Source organism: Megalobrama amblycephala, linkage group LG9 (genome assembly GCF_018812025.1).
Source record: "Megalobrama amblycephala isolate DHTTF-2021 linkage group LG9, ASM1881202v1, whole genome shotgun sequence".
Classification (NCBI taxonomy): Eukaryota; Metazoa; Chordata; class Actinopteri; order Cypriniformes; family Xenocyprididae; genus Megalobrama; species Megalobrama amblycephala.
This window is the reverse complement of record NC_063052.1, coordinates 37,381,369-37,397,651: the sequence shown is the minus strand read 5'-3', so window position 1 is coordinate 37,397,651 and position 16,283 is coordinate 37,381,369. Positions and strand designations below refer to the sequence as shown.

The 16,283-nt window shown below is 37.9% G+C and overlaps 1 protein-coding gene across 4 annotated transcripts in view; it reads left to right on the top strand.

Moving 5' to 3' along the window:
* Nucleotides 1-16,283, top strand: part of hivep1 (HIVEP zinc finger 1) — a 74,067-nt gene that overhangs the window by 34,303 nt on the left and 23,481 nt on the right. The window contains exon 1 of one of the 4 annotated variants that reach the window (XM_048203503.1): nucleotides 8,880-10,093. The exons of 2 other annotated variants lie outside the window; for them this stretch is intronic. In XM_048203503.1, the coding sequence (XP_048059460.1) occupies nucleotides 10,030-10,093 (64 nt within the window). In that variant the 5' untranslated portion in view covers nucleotides 8,880-10,029. Of the gene's footprint in view, nucleotides 1-8,879; nucleotides 10,094-16,283 lie in introns of those variants that run through there. One more of the 4 variants, XM_048203499.1, reaches the window with a different exon arrangement.

Genomic DNA, 16,283 nt, shown 5'->3' with positions numbered 1-16,283 from the left:
TATATTTAATGTTGCATTAATTAATTAATATTTATGCTAGTTTGCATACGTTTGCCTTTTTTAAATTGTTGCATGCCATTTATTTTATTTCTAAATGTTGCATAATTGGTTAGCTTTTGATTGTGTTGTACATTTGGTCAGATTTGCGTGTCTCAAGTGTTTGATTTATCCGATCTTAAGTTTGTATTTATTTGTTATTTTTCACTTTTTTATTCTTTTTCTTGTGTATGTCAGTCGTCATGTCAGGATTACCGTAGGTTAGCTTATGGTCGATTAGTCCAGCAAGGTCATGAGTCTCATGGTTAATAGTCTTAATAGGGCGGCCTACTTTAATGCTGACCAGTGTCAGAACAACACGCTACATGCTCTTTATTTTATTTTCGTTGCCTGGCTGTTTTATTAAAGACTCACGATAGCCTTTAGGAGTCGTGATTGAGGCTCTGCAGGGGTCACAGGGGGATATTTCCCCTCCTCCACCCCGAGGGCCGAATAACTGGCCTGGGTGGAGAGGATCAGCCCAGAATGGATGAACGGTTATGTAACAGAGTCAGAGATGGACGTAACGCTGCAAACACACAGCACAGACCTGGCTCGAGAGTTCTGGTTTACATTAACACCAGAAAGACAAATGACCCCCATTAGCAGGCAAAAAGTATTGTTAACACAGTCACAGGGCGTTTCATGCGATGTGTGTGTTAAGTAAGAGAGTTTGCCATTTGATGGGCCGCAGCTGAAGCTGTGAGATCTTCATCATATGGATGAATGGTCAGAGAAACAGACAGAGAGAAAGACATGGAGCTCCGAGTATGAATAAAGTTAGCAAAGTAGTATTTGTTTATGCAGGACTCAACAGTAAGGATGACCAGATGTCTGAGCAAATGGAAATTAAATGACCCTTTCACTATATCTCACTGACTTATTGATCTTTTATTGCAGTTTTTCAAACACTAATATATATATATATATATAAAATTTGTTTTTATCACCCATATATTCCCCAATAATTGTATTCGTTGTACCCACTGGGTGTAGACCACTTTAAAAGTTAGACATCAGCATAGAAGTAGATAATGAAACTGAGAGAAACTGAGGAAGGACAGCAGAAAGAAAAGGCGAGAGAGAGCGAGGTGTGGGAGCATAGAAAAGAGAAAAATGATGTGCAGCTGAGGTGCATTGCGGAAGAGGTGAAGATGAAGGGAGAGATGGATAATTGTTATTTGTAGATTCTCCGTATCGCTCGTCTCACAGGGTTTGTTTTGCCGTGTTAGATTACATAATGCTGCCTCCAGCCAGGCTCTAATCGGAGCGGGAAAACACGGAAAACAACTCACAAACAGACACACACACACACGGCTGTTCCGACGGTCTGTAACTCGTCATGTTGCTTTGGCTGACACTCTGAAGCGCCAGGCAGCCTGACATACACACACTCACACACATGCTGCTGTACGGTGGAAAGAGCCAACAGAAATCAAATGATGTTCTCATAATATTTTCCTGTAATCTACTGAAACAGATTTTGTATATTGGCTGTATCCTAATTCAAATAGATCCTAGTCTCTTAAGACTAGAATTAGTGTAATGTTTTCAGTGGACTTTAAAAAATAAATATGCATTTGGTGCATGATTGTTTTTTTGGCTGATATTACCCACAACCCCTTGCGCTATGAAGGAGGAGGAGTTTCTGACAGTTCTCTATAACCAGGGTCTAAAATTATTACTTGCTAAGTGCCGTATAAGCAGTGTTGGGAAACGCTACTTTTTAGAGTAATGCATTACAATATTGTGTTACTGTCTAAAAAAGTAACTAATTGCGGTACTTAGTTACTTTTTATGGAAAGTAATGAGTTACATTACTCTTGTTTCTTTTTCTCACTTGGGCTGGGCTTGCTTGTTTTTTTTAATAACAAAATATATTTTTTTTTTTGGCAAATGTAAAGGCCCTTTCACACCAAAAGTGCAAAAATGCAATGCAAATTGCTAATTCACACCTGTACAGTAGAGGCCGCTGCTCAAACAAAACTTTCAGCTGTGCTGCCGTTCTGGATTGAAGAAGATAGTGTACAGGAGAAGGAAGTTCAATGCTCTTACTTCAGCAATAAAAAAAAAAAAAAAAAAAACGCAAATGTGATATTTATCTACAGTCATTTTTGGTTGAATTGGATCAAAGAAGGTCAGCAGCAAAGACGTTGGTTAATAAAGTGAGATTAAATACATAAAGTATATTTGCTTAATTTAACATATTTAATTATCACAGGTTTGTGTAAATTTCTGAGATTGCATTTCACTGTTTTTATTCATTTTGAGGAATACTGAATGTTTTCGTGCAAGTGAGATGAGTAAATGCATGTTCACATTTAGTCTAGAATTACAATAATCATCATGTTCACACTGCGCACACAACACCTCTGCACTTTATTTCTCTCAACATGGGGACAGGAGAGCTGTCAGTCAATAAATGGGGAAAAAGTAACTTGCGTTACTTATTTGAAAATGTAACTTGGGTATTTTGTTGTAAAAGTAATCTGAAAAAAGTAATCTGATTACGTAACTCACGTTACTTGTAATGCATTACCTCCAACACTGCATATAAAAGTACAAGTTGGCTTGCATAAAATGTTAATTTGCAGCATGTGGAAAGGGTGTCATCGCTGGTGTAGTGTTTTTCCCCCTTGAGAATTCCGTGTTGGAACACATAGAGTCATCCTTGAGTCAATTCAGAAGAACAAAATCACAATATGTCAATGTGGTTTTACAATACAGTCCAAACACATAGGGTGTTCATACTTCAGAATCAAAATGATTGTTATTGCGAAAAGTCATTGATGTGTTTTTATCTAGAGCAAGCGATATCAGTAGTCACAGGAACTAGATCTCAGGTCAATATGAAGGTGTTGATGGCATGAGGATGCAATAGTGTGTTCGTATGAAGACAGGAAGTGTAAACTTCAGATGAACCAGCCAGAGGGACTCTGTTATTCACAAACAGACAGGAGGAGCCCAGAGAGACAGAGAAACACCTGTCACCTGTCTCCTGAGGCACACACACACGCAGGAAGTCGGATGATTAGTGTGCAGTACTATTGACACCATAACATGACTAGTACTATTACTCATTTTTGGGTTTAATAAGCTTTGTAATGTAACTCTGCAACATTTGTGCTCTAGACATAAATGATTACTCAAATTGTGTGTCAGTGTGTGTGTGTTTTTTTTTGTTTTGTTTTTTTGAGGAGAGGTGAGCTGTTACAGTACTAAGAAAATGATTGATTGTGCATTTTTCACCAGGCAGATGATAAAACGAAAACATCCCAATTGACTTGCATTGTAGACGTGAGTCAAATCTAGAGATCACAATATGATAGAATATCACTGAGACTTGAGCCAGTCAAGTCAAGTCAAGTCAAGTCAAGTCAAGTCAAGTCAAGTCAAGTCAAGTCAAGTCAAGTCAAGTCAAGTCAAGTCAAGTCAAGTCAAGTCAAGTCAAGTCACTTTTATTTATAAAACGCTTTATACACTACAGATTGTTTCAAAGCAGCTTTACAGTGATAACAGTAAAATAATGGATTCTGGCTGTTGTTCAGCTGAAGGTGTCAAATCAACCAAATTTTGGAAACTTTTTGATTTTTGATTTTGTTAAAAAAATTTTCTGTAGAAAGACAAACATAAATAGTGACGAAAGCCAAAATATTAAATGTCACTGATTTATATTTACTGAGTAATCCACTATTTTGTAGAGGGGGTCAAAGTGACAATGTTCACCTAAGATTTGGAGCCAATTTACAGGGGTGTAAAAATGACTTTAGAAATTTTAACATTTGAACATGGATATCTATGGGACTGAACTATATGGGACTGAACTATATAGGGCCTTAAAAATGAGGAATACAAAAGAAAAGTTTATTAAGAATGAGAATCTTGAAGGATATTAAGATATCTTGAGTACTTTTAGAGTTACAGCAACTTTGGAAAATGCCACATTTATGGCACTCGGACAGGAATGTTCTATGCAAATTGAGTTTAGAAAAAACACGAGATACATTTCTAGTTTCAACATTATTTGTTCTTCAGATATTCCTCTTTGAAAGAAAATAAAGTATCTGCTGTATGCAAATTGATCCACATTTGGTTTTTGACCACTGAAAATGTGTACAATTTACTCATGGAGCCACATTAAGATCTCCAAACCTCTTTGATTGAACCATCGAGGGCCTTTTAAAATGCAGATACCAAAAGGAACGTTTATTAAGAACCAGAATCTGAAAGGATATTAAGATATCTTTAAAACTTCTTGAGTTACAGGCATGCACACTTGAGGCAAAAAACACAAGACGTGTTCACTGTTGGCATATAACGAAACAAAGATTGCTAAAGTCAACATATTATACTATTTAGGTTTGTCTTTCTACAGAAAAATCTTAACAAAATGAAAAATTTGAGCCGGGGACTTCTGGTTGAGTTGACACAGAATGACCCTGAAGTCAGTTCAGTGTTGAACTGATTTTAGTTCAGTTTCAGATAGACTATCTGTCTATCTAACGATCTTTTAGCTGTCTTATCTGGTTTAAGTTGGACATAGCTGAATTAAGCTGGTCAAACTGGTCTCCCAACATGACAAAGCTGGTGTTTAGGTGATTTTTGCAGGTTGGTCAGCTGTTCTCCCAACCCGACCAGCTAATCAATGAATTAAACTGGAGTAATAATTTAATCCTGTGATCAAAGCTGAATTTTCAGCATCATTTCCCCAGTGATCAAAACCCTTTTGCAACCAGCCTGCTAAACCAGCTATGACCAGGTTGGAAGACTAACTAAGACCAGCCAATAAGCTGAACACTATTCCTTATCCGAGCTCGTACTTCCTTTAGGAAATGTAAATCTATAGTTTGCAAAGAAGCCTACAGTTTGATATTATGTCTAATGTCATGAAATTTAACAAAGTCTGTATACCAATCGCATTCCTTCCCTATACGTTTCTATAGCAACGCTTTGAAATGTCATAATGTTATAATCAAGTTTACCCAGCAGTGAGAGAATTCCATGAATGAATGCCATGAACAGCCTCGTACTAATGAGCTCGGAGGGATTAGCATGTTCTCTCTAAACATGACCCATGCCGAATCCCCTCGGCTGACCCGTAACACACAGCGTTCGCTGCCTTTTTAGCGCTGCCTCGTCATAATTCCACTGCTATTGACTTGGCTAAATCCATTTAGCGGGGGAAATCACAAATTCTCTTTCACATTAGCGGTGGCTAGCGCAGGCAGTAGTTGTTAACGGGCGCTGTGTGGAGAAATTAATGGGTTTCGAGTGGGAGGATGCGGGGAGTGACATGAGAGGTTTCGCTAATTTAATGTGTTTGCGTAAGACCAGAGAGAAATCCTGCCCTCGATCCTTTAAAAGAAATTATGACATGTGATTTGTCAAATGGCCTCATTTAACATAATGTCACGTGACAACAATATAGCATATTGCTGCTTGGAAGAGCTTTTCATGTTTTGGGTACAGCGTGCAGTATGCTTGTATTCTGTTGAAGCTCGTGACCAAAAGTGCTATGGATAATGTCATTAAAATGTTATAGCTGGACAGAAAATCTTTATTTCTATTCTGTTTAGTTCATTAGAATATAGTTCAAAAGTTTGGGGTGGTAAGATTTTTAAAAGCAGTCTCTTCTGCTCACCAAAGCTGCATTTATTTGATTAAAAATCCAGTAAAATCAGTAATATTGTGAAATATTATTAAAATTTAATTGAACTGTTTTCTGTTTAAATATATGTTAAAATAGAATTTATTCCTGTAATTCAAAGCTGAATTTTCAGCATCATCACATGATCCTTCAGAAATCATTCTAATATGATTTGCGGCTCGAGAAACATTTCTAATGATCAATTTTGAAATAGAAATAGTGTTACATTGTAAACGTTGTTACATTCAAAAATAAAATAAAATACAATTTCCGTTGGAGTTGTGCGGTTGTGTTAGCGGTTAGCTGAAATATTCCAGATCGGTGGTGATTGAGTGGGCAACACGGGTTCGATTCCAGCCTTTGACGTGTCTTCTTCCCATTCTGCCGTTTCTGCCAATACAAGGTACCAAAATCCCAGAAAATAAATAAAAAGAAACTGAAAGGATTCTTAAGTGAAAGCCAGTTGATGCATCCTCACAGCCTTAAACAGTTCATCTACGAGACGTTGTGTAATTACCGTAAATGGCACGCCAGCTTACAAAAGAAAGCATTGCCCTTTTCTCCTTTTCATACGGTAATATTAATTTTTGATGAGAGCTGGATTCTTTGGCTTCGCTGGAAGTATGGATGAATAAACCTCAGCGGCATAAAGGACGCGAGTGAATGCGCTTTTGTGTCGGTGCGATACAGTCGCGATGACAGCTGCATTCGACACGAACTCCGCGATTCTCTCACAGAGCGCCTCTGAAAGGGAATGGTGATGGAAGAGAGTTTTCTGTCTCCAGCGTGAGGCCTTTTCTTTTTCTCATTATTCAAACTGTCCTTTTGTCACATTCAGATCGGTTTCAGATTCAAATGCAAAGAGACTCTTACAGCAAAGCTGGATTCAGTCTGAGGGAGATTGATTGAGTGTAAAACAGGTATGTTAATGCACAGGTATGCTCATTTCAGACCTTGCTGGTTTTGCTATTACTTTTCTAAGCAATTGGATGTATGATTTCCAATAGCAAAAAATCCCATAGGCTTTAATTTTGAAGAGCCCTATCTAGAGACCAGAATATCATTCAGGTGGGATGGGCTCTTTTTTTAAACGTGACTTTAATATGTTATCAAGGTCTGCCCTCATCAAAGGTTTGCTTTGGTGACATTTTGGGTGTTGGTTTGCAACGTCTGTAACAGACACCTCTGTGTGACTGTTTAACAGTATTTTTTTTAACTTACCAATGAGGGGCTTTGGATAAGCTGCCAAAAATTCCCCTGATATAAAAACATTAGCAGGTTATAAAAGTAGAACACAGGGGATTTCCTAACTATGTTTGTTTGTTTTCACACTTACGTTTACATTTATTCACATGTAGACGAAACGAGAACGATTGAGGTTTGAGTGTGTACAAGTACGTCTAACTGGTTTGGCTGCTATTTGGTTTGTAGATCAAAAATGTTGTTGTATTATAGGTTCTTCAGATCAGTGTTTGGTTTCTGGGTTCTTTAAACCCCACAGAACGTTGATGGATTTTGAGAATTAGAGTGTAAAAGGTTCTTTGTGGAACTTGTGGAAGGTTCTTCTCTGACATCAGGATGTTTTTTGTTTTTTAGGGTGTTCACACTCATACACGCAGAAATGTTTCCAGAACAATTAAGGCTGAGAGCTTCTTTCCTCCAAAAACAAATAACAGACTGCAATCTTGTTATCCTGGCTATTTAGATCCGGGATTAGGCCGTGTCTGTTTCCAAACCGAGCGCTGATTGGAAGTGACACTGATTTCCTTTGCCAAGCGTCATGGAGTTTTTGCAGTGCTGTCCAGTGCAGAATCCCAGTCAGGAAAGAGAGTGCTTTTCTGTTTTTCTTTCATTTCTTTGAATCAAAACTTTCAAGAGTGAAATCTCACGTAACATGTCAAAAACATGTCTCATTCAAATCATAAAACAGAAACGAGAAATTATGTTTACTTCAAGAAAATGAAACCTACACTCTAAAAAATGCTGGGTTAAAAAAACAAAACAAAACCCCAAGTTGGGTTGAAAATGGGTTGTTTTAACCCAGCAGTTGGGTTAAATGTTTGTCCAACCTGCTGGGTAGTGTTATTTAGCTCAACTTTTTGTTTAAAATTGACTATATGGCTGGCTTAAAATGAACCCAAAATATGTTGGAAATTAACATTTTACTAATATGTTTAATAAATGAACATTTATTAAATTGCTTATTAATAAATGCTCACTTTTTAATTATTATTATTGCCTCTAGTAATTATGTGTCTGATTTTTAATTTCCAACCTATTTTGGGTAGGTCATGTTAACAACCTTTTGTTGTACGATATATTGTTTCAGAAATAATTGTGATAAATGATATTATTGTCATTTTAAGACCATTTAATGCCACTGAATATATAATCATAATATAACAGCATAATAATGCAAGTAGGCTACACACTTTCAAATGACAACAACCATTTAATTATTTAGATCATGGAAATGAAGGATCAAAAAATGTAATATCCTAAATAAAAAAACTTGAATAAATGGTAAATATTCTACTGCTGAAAACAAAACCCTTACTTAGCAGTCAGATGTCCGTATGAACAAAGACATTTTTATTTGCACCGGAACAGTGGATTGCGGCTTTGAAATCGAAAGCATTCGGACTTGTTCTTCCATATACTGTCTGTGTCTGTAGTTGTCAGGAAAACGCCTTGTTTGTTTTTGCTCTGTGTAGGAATTGCAGATGACAATGTTGGTGACATTCTTTATCATGTAAACATAATGGGCGATATATTGCGTCACCAAAAATTATTGAGGTCAGATACATATATTGCGTGATAAGTCGATATATTGATTATTGTGACAGGCCTAATTTTGGGTTCATTTTAAGCCAGACAGTCATTTTTAAACAAACTGTCCAGCACATTGGGCAAACATTTAACCCAACTGCTGGGTTTGACCATTTTCAACGCAACTTGGGTTGTTTTAAATCCAGCATTATTTTCATAACAATTAAGCACATTTGGTCCCCATTCTCTTTACTGAAATGCAAAAAAAAGAAAAAAAAAATGATTTTTTTTTTTTTTATTATAAAGTGTTATAGAATTTTTTTGTTCAATTGTCATGAAAATATAAATACAAAAAAAATATATATATATAATATAATATTGCAAATATAATATTGTCACAATGAAACTAAATCTTATTCGTTTTTCTTTATGCAAACAATATATATTTATTTAGATTTAGATCGAAGTGTGACTGGACTTGTTTTTGTGGGATTTACCCTTAAGTGTAATACTGTAGAATCGTGTTTATTGAAATCCCCACAGTCGGATCAGCCCAGGGCTTAGAGGGTTAAACTTGCTCGAGAGAAAGAGAAAGCAAAAAAGGAGAAGTCCAAGAGGGGCGCTCATAAAGGAGGGATTGTGTGGGATTGTGTGAGGCAGGATAGAACAGGATCGCCCACGCCGAGCTCCAGCACTGATGATGACATCATCTGTTTGTTTGGTCAGGAACGGCTCGGCCTGCCCTGACAGGGATTCCCCGTCCACTCCACATGGACACCATGTGACTTCACTCTGTGTGTGTGTGTGTGTGGTCCTGGTAAACAAAATGTCCCCACAAAGATGGCAATATCTGAAATACTTGTCCTTTTGGGGACATTTTTGGGTCCCCATGAGGGTAGGTTAAGGGAATAGAATATACAGTTTGTACAGTATAAAAATAGTTAGTAATAGTAATAGAAAATTCCCCTATAAAATCTAGAAACCCAGTGTGTGTGTGTGTGTGTGAATGCCTGTGGCGCACAGTCACATTTACACAAGTGCCTCCTATTTTGTGGATTGAAGGGTGTGGTTGCCTTAACTCGGCGAGCAAGACACTTCTTAGAGAAAGAAGAAATGCACACTTTTGCTTTAAACTTTCACAAGCTAGTTGGGTGAATTTCAGAAAATCTGTCAAGAACTCTATTAGACCATATTTCTCCAAGAAAAAAAGAAATAAGGAATTATGTTTTGCATAATAAAGCCCATTTTATGGACCATTCATTTTTTTTATGACAAACAAGAGCATTTCTTTTCCAAATTCTCTTTACCTGTAATGTGAAAATTATTATACATTAAAATGACATTTATTTGCAGTATTTACATCATATTTTTTCCTTGCCTTTAATTAACGCTGATTCAAAAACTGTTAAGCGCAATAAGAGAATCTGATGTTATGGGAGGCGACAGGGAGCAGCTATTCTGCTGTCAGTCAGACAGACGGCTGTAAACGGACAGCCACACACACACACACACATGCGCAGCTGCACGCTGTTCCAGATCACTCTGGATGCAATATATTATCCTGACACAATGAGGAAATGAAAACTCACTTCAGAGAAGTGTCACAGATTCAAACATGTCAGCTGTGCCTGAAGAAAACAGGTTTGCCAATCTTTTATTTTTAATTCTGAAAATATAGTGATTCTATTTTTAGGTTTCTGTTTCATTTGAGATATTCTTAATTACAAAACATATGTACTTTCAGGCATTTTACTTTCTGTTTTGGTTTATTTATTTATATCTCTTATCTCTGTTGGATACTGTTAAAATGGGAAATGTTATTCATTTCATAATGCTGAACTCATGTTGGTTTTACTTTTGGTGTGTTTCGGTGAATATCATATTTTCAAGGCTGATTATCAGATATGTTTACAAATTGAGGAGTGTAATGAAATATATATATATATATATAAACAATATAAACACTAGGATTTTGAAATATTCAAAAATGCTAGCTAAAGATAAGATAAATCAAGCTAAGATATGACTGGTTAATTTTTAACCTGTTGCATTCTCATGTGTTTTGCACGTATATCATTGAAAATGTTGAAATAATGACTTGATGGTAAATGGCCTAATTTTAGATTCGGGGAAGCTTCGTGTCATTGTCAGTTCACACTTGTGTTTCCCTGTTTTAAACAGATTCTGTTAAGTCTAGTCTTGAGCTTTAACTTCTGCATCTGAAATCACACTCTTTGTGTAAATGTTTGTAATGAACAGTCTCTTTATAGTAAATTGGTATATGTCTTTTTCAATTTTCAACGTTCTGAGAGACAGCAATTTATCACTGTTGTAGTGGATGTAAGTTTGTGTTAATAACTTTAAGATCTGAATGAAACATTATATTCTTCACGATTTGATTAAGTGATGGAATGTTTTTAACCAAAAAAAAAATCTAAATGTCCAAAACTTTGTTTGTTTGATTTTTGGCTGGGTTTCATGTGAATACTCCTAATGCAGATGTCCGAAGTTGATAGCGTTTGGGTGCAGTAAATGGTTTGTAAAAGTATTATGGAGTGGCCAATATTGTGTTTGACACATTCTGTTTTTATTCACTTTATTCTTGAAGTTCAGTGTTGTTCCTCTACTCTTTATTGAAATACAGTGCTCTGTTTTGGGAGCTGTGGTGTCGGGCTGTAATGCACTTGGTTTGTTTCATTTCTTCTTTATGGGAGGTAAAAAAAAAAAAAACTAAAAAAAACAGGAGCATGCTATTTTGCGTAAAGGCGCATACTCGACCGCTGAACCTTCCCATTTCCAGTGGCGTGATTTCTTTAGCAAGAACAGCTGTTAAGATTGCAGCATCAATATGACACATGCAGCTCATTTTGGTTTTTCCTCAATTTCTCTTGAGCAAATCCACAGCACAACAGAGCCAGTTTAAAGATCGGCCTGTGAGTGTAAAGATGCGCAATGCGTAAAAAGTGACTCCCACCTCCGAGTGCAGGTGAACTGCAGCGGGAAACGCTTCTACCATGCGGATTCTCTCAAGTCCCTTTGTTAGTCTGTTTAGCATTAGTGTTCATTAATTATTTAATACAACAAGTGTTAGTCTCAGGTAGATCAGTCGTTGATGAATAATTAAGGCTGTGAATGAGGTGTGTGTGAGAGAGAGAGACCGCGCGGATGAATCACCTCACCCAGCTGGATCCAGCGGGAACGTTCATTGAGAGAACGCAGGGTCATTTATGAAGGGAGTGAGTGGGAAAGATCCCAGCATGCACTGCAGGAGTAACTCAACTAATCAAAATAGGGATTTATCTATTTTATCTATTATTAGCCAAACTAAAATGTCATTGCATTTTTTTTATTTTTTATTTTTTTTATTCTGGACTGAATTCAGTGTGCGGTCAGCAATTTTCTTGTTTGTTTGCAAATCCATTATTAGCCACCCAGAAAACTCTAGCAACTGCATAGATACACCCTGACAACCATCCAGAACACTTTAGTAGCCAACATAGCAGTGCCCTTACAACCATCTAGATCCTGGGGGCCCACTGCTCTGCACATTTTGTTTATCTCCCTTATTTAACACACCTGATTCAGATAATCATTAGGAAAGAGCTCCATGAACTGAGTGTGTCAAATAACAGAAACGTGAAGTGACAAAATGTGCAGAGCGGTGGGTCCACATGACCAGGATTGAAAAACGCTGATCTAGAACGCATAGAACCAAAACATAGCAACACCATGACAACCATCTACAACACTCAGCAACCACATTGCAACACCATGACAGTCACCCAGAACACCCTAAAACATGTAGCAGTGCCCTGACGACCATTCAGAACACCCTAGAATCCACATAGCAACACACTGACAACCTTCGAGAGCATCCTAGCAAACACACAGCAATGCCATGACAACCATCCAGAACACCCCAGCTACACCATGACAACCATCTACAACACCCAGCAACCACATGGCAATACCATGAGAGTCACCCAGAACACCCTAAAAAAATGTAGCAGTGCCCTGACGACCATTCAGAACACCCCATAAACCACATAGCAACGCCATGACAACCACCCAGAACACCCTAAAAACCACCTAGAAGTGCTCTGACAGCCATGCAAAACAACCCTATCAACCACATAGCAACGCCATGACAACCACCCAGAACACCTTAGCAACCACATAGCAACACACTGACAACCATCTAGAGCATTCTAGCAAGCACACAGCAACACCATGACAGCCACCCAGAACACCCTAAAACCATGTAGCAGCACCCCTGACAACCATCCAGAACATCCTGTCCAACCACATAGAAACAACCTGACAACCATCCAGAACACCCGAGCAACCACATAGCAACACACTGACAACTATCTTGAGCATCCTAGCAAACACACAGTAACGCCATGACAACCACACAGAACACACCAGCAATCACAGAGCAGTGCCCTGAAAACCATCTAGAACACCCAGCAACCACATAGAAACACCCTGACAACTATCCAGATCACCCTAGCAACCGCAGAGCAATGCCCTGAAAACCATCTAGAACACCCAGCAACCACATATCAACACCCTGACAACCATCCAGAACACCCTAGCAACCATATAGCAACACTCTGACAAACACCCAGAACATCCTATCAACCACATAGCAACGGCATGACAACCACCCAGAACACCCTAAAAACCACGTATCAGTGCCCTGACAACCATTTGCAAAACCCTAGCAATGTGGCTGAGATTTCATGGGCAAACACCATTCATATTTTCTTCAGAATGTAAAACTGTAGTTAAATATGATGTGCTAAATGTCTCATGGTCTCTCTGTTTGTTCGCGTTATGGGAATATAAATATAACTGTAGTCTAGGAGGTGTATGTTTGTCCTAAAGATGCGCTGGATCAGTGTTTCACCAGCGTGCCCACGCAGACTTCACTATCAGCTCCGTCTACTGCTGCATCCACCCACCACTTCCTGCGGGGGCAGTCGCGCGGCACACGTGTGTGTGTGTGTGTGTGTGTGTGTGTGTGTGTGTGTGTGTGTGGAGTTCACAACAAATGGTACTGATTTGTAAGCATTCTTTGTGGATAAGAAGTGTGAATTGATGCCACAAGTGTGTGCGGTGCTGATGTAAGTGTACAGGATATCAGTAACAGATGCGTGTGGCGTGTATGTGTGGGACGCGGAGGTCATGATCCAGAAGTGTGGTATGAAATCTCAGGAGAGTAGATTCATCTTATTTTGCATCTGTAGAAAGGCTGCCACAATTTCACACGATGGTACTTATTTCTGAACTGAAGACTAAATGCAACTTAAGCACCTGTGACATACTGTAGATTACCAAAGAAAATCATCTTGACTAGTATGAAAACAATGAAGAATTTGTGTTTACAGTAATGCACTTTTAATGGAAGTCCATGGTGCAGTGCACCGAAACATACATCAAAATACACAATGTTTTGAAAGCATAACCACAGGCCTTAAATATTACACTAGTGTTCAGACGTTTGGGGTTGGTAAGATTTTTAAATGTTTTAGATGTTTCTTAAACTCACTAAAACGGCATTTATTTTTATAAAAAAAAAAAAAAACAGTAATATTGTGAAATATTATTGCAAATTAAAATAACTGATTTCTACTTGAATATATTGTAAAATGTAATTTATTTCTGTGATGCAAAGCTCCAGTCTTCAGTGTCACATGATCATTCAGAAATCATTCTAATATGCAGATTTGCTGCTCAAGAAACATTTCTGATTATTATGCATATTGAAAACGGTTGTGCTGCTTACAGTTTTTGTAGAAACCATGGATTCTTTGAATAGAAGGTTCTTTTTTATTTTATTTTAAATGTATTTACTGTCACTTTTGATCAATTTAATGCATCCTTGATTAAAAAAAGTATTAATTTCTGACTCCAAACATTTGTACAGTAGTCGATATGATTTTAAACTCTACTCATCCCATAGACTTCCATTAAGTGTGATTGTGGTAACACTTTAGTTTAGTGTCCAATTCTCACTATTAACTATTAGTTGCTTATTAGCATGCATATTACTTATAAAGAACTTATTAAAGGATATGAACTCATTCCAGGATTTTTTCTCCATATAGTGGACTTTAACACAACCAATGGGTTGAAGGTCCAAATTGCAGTTTCAATGCAGCTTCAAAGGGCTCTACATGATCCCAGATGAGGAATAAGGGTCTAATCTAGCAAAACAATGTCATTTTCTAAAAAAATTAAAAATATATACTTTTTAACCACAAATGCTTGTCTTGCACTGCTCTGCGATCCGCCACGCATTACGTAATCACATCGGAAAGATCACACGTGACTTAGGCGGAAGTACTGACCTAGTGTTTACAAAGTGAAGGGTAAGTCAAACGGTCTTTACAAAAAAAGGTAAAATAACTATGTCAGATGATTTTGAAGTTTGAGGAGAAAATGATATGGAGATTTTCACCCTACTGCCGTACTTCCTTCTTCAACCCACTGATCTCCGTTGAAGTCTATATGGAGAAACATCCTGGAATGTTTTCCTCAAAAACCTTCATTTCTTTTCGACTGAAGAAAGAAAGACATGAACATCTTGGATGACATGGGGGTGAGTAAATTATGAGAAAATTTGAATTCTGAAGTGAACTAATCCTTTAATGCCTTATTCTACATGACCATATCCTACATCCTTAATCCTACCCAATACCTAAACTCAACAACTACCTTACTAACTATTAATAAGCAGTAATTAGGAGTTTGAGGCAAAAGTCGTATTTGATTGTTAGTTTTAGTGAGAATTGGACCTAATCTAAAGTGTGACCGTGATTTTTATTGACGGTTAATTTTCTGTGGCAACCTCAAAGTCTATTCAGTCTTTTTCAGCTCCATCATTTGTGAATATTCATTGATTTTTAAGGGTGAGAAAATGTAGGGAGCTCATTTACAGCTCTGCATTTGAAAGAGTTTCTCGTCACGTCGCTCTCATTCTTTGTGATTCCAGCCGTCTCTTTATTTTCATGCATTATTAAGAGCGGCCTCGGGCTCGCAGTAGTGCGCCTTATCAGTAATGCTCCGTTCTCTGCCACTGACTCCAGAAACATCAAACTCTCCAGACGTTCCTAAAAGTGCTGCTGTTCTCGGCCAAGAAACACCTAGAAAGACGAATTCTGGAGGGGTTTTTGGAGCCTCCTCAGAACTCTTCCAGTTTTCAGGAGATGTTTGCGTGTGCTGTTTGAGGGTTTTGTGGAGATGATGCCATTCAGAGCGCTGTAGAGCTCAATGTATGTCTCGCTCTCACTTTCCTTCGTCTCTTCTTGACTCTTGACAGGGGAGTCAGGGAATTAGAGAAGGAGACTCATTTCAGGAGAAAGAAAAGAGGAAGTTTGGACAGCAAATGATGATGCAGCTAATGAAGATAGAGCGTTGTGTAATGCGGTCTGAGATGCCATGTGTGTTTGTGTGTGTTTATATTTGTCTGTCGGTGTGTGGGCTCTGACAGTAATGAGGAGGGGAAGGTTACTGACTCTGCTTCTGGTAAGCAGCTCCCTTGTTTGTCTCTTGCGTGCTGATTGGTGGCTTCAGGCTCATCTGAGTTTCCTGTAAGGAAACCTTGGGAACCCTGTGAACTGTTGTGATGGTCTTTTTTTCTAGAAGAGCATAGTCTGTGCACCATTTTCCACTGTATAAATGGTGTTGTGTATCGTCCCTCAAGGTTCCTCATGTTCTCTCGTCACTGGGCTGCTTCTAAGCTTTGCTTTGTTTCACTTTCACATTGTGATTTAAAGGGGTCATATCATAAGAAATCAAATTTTCAAAGTCTATAAATATCAGA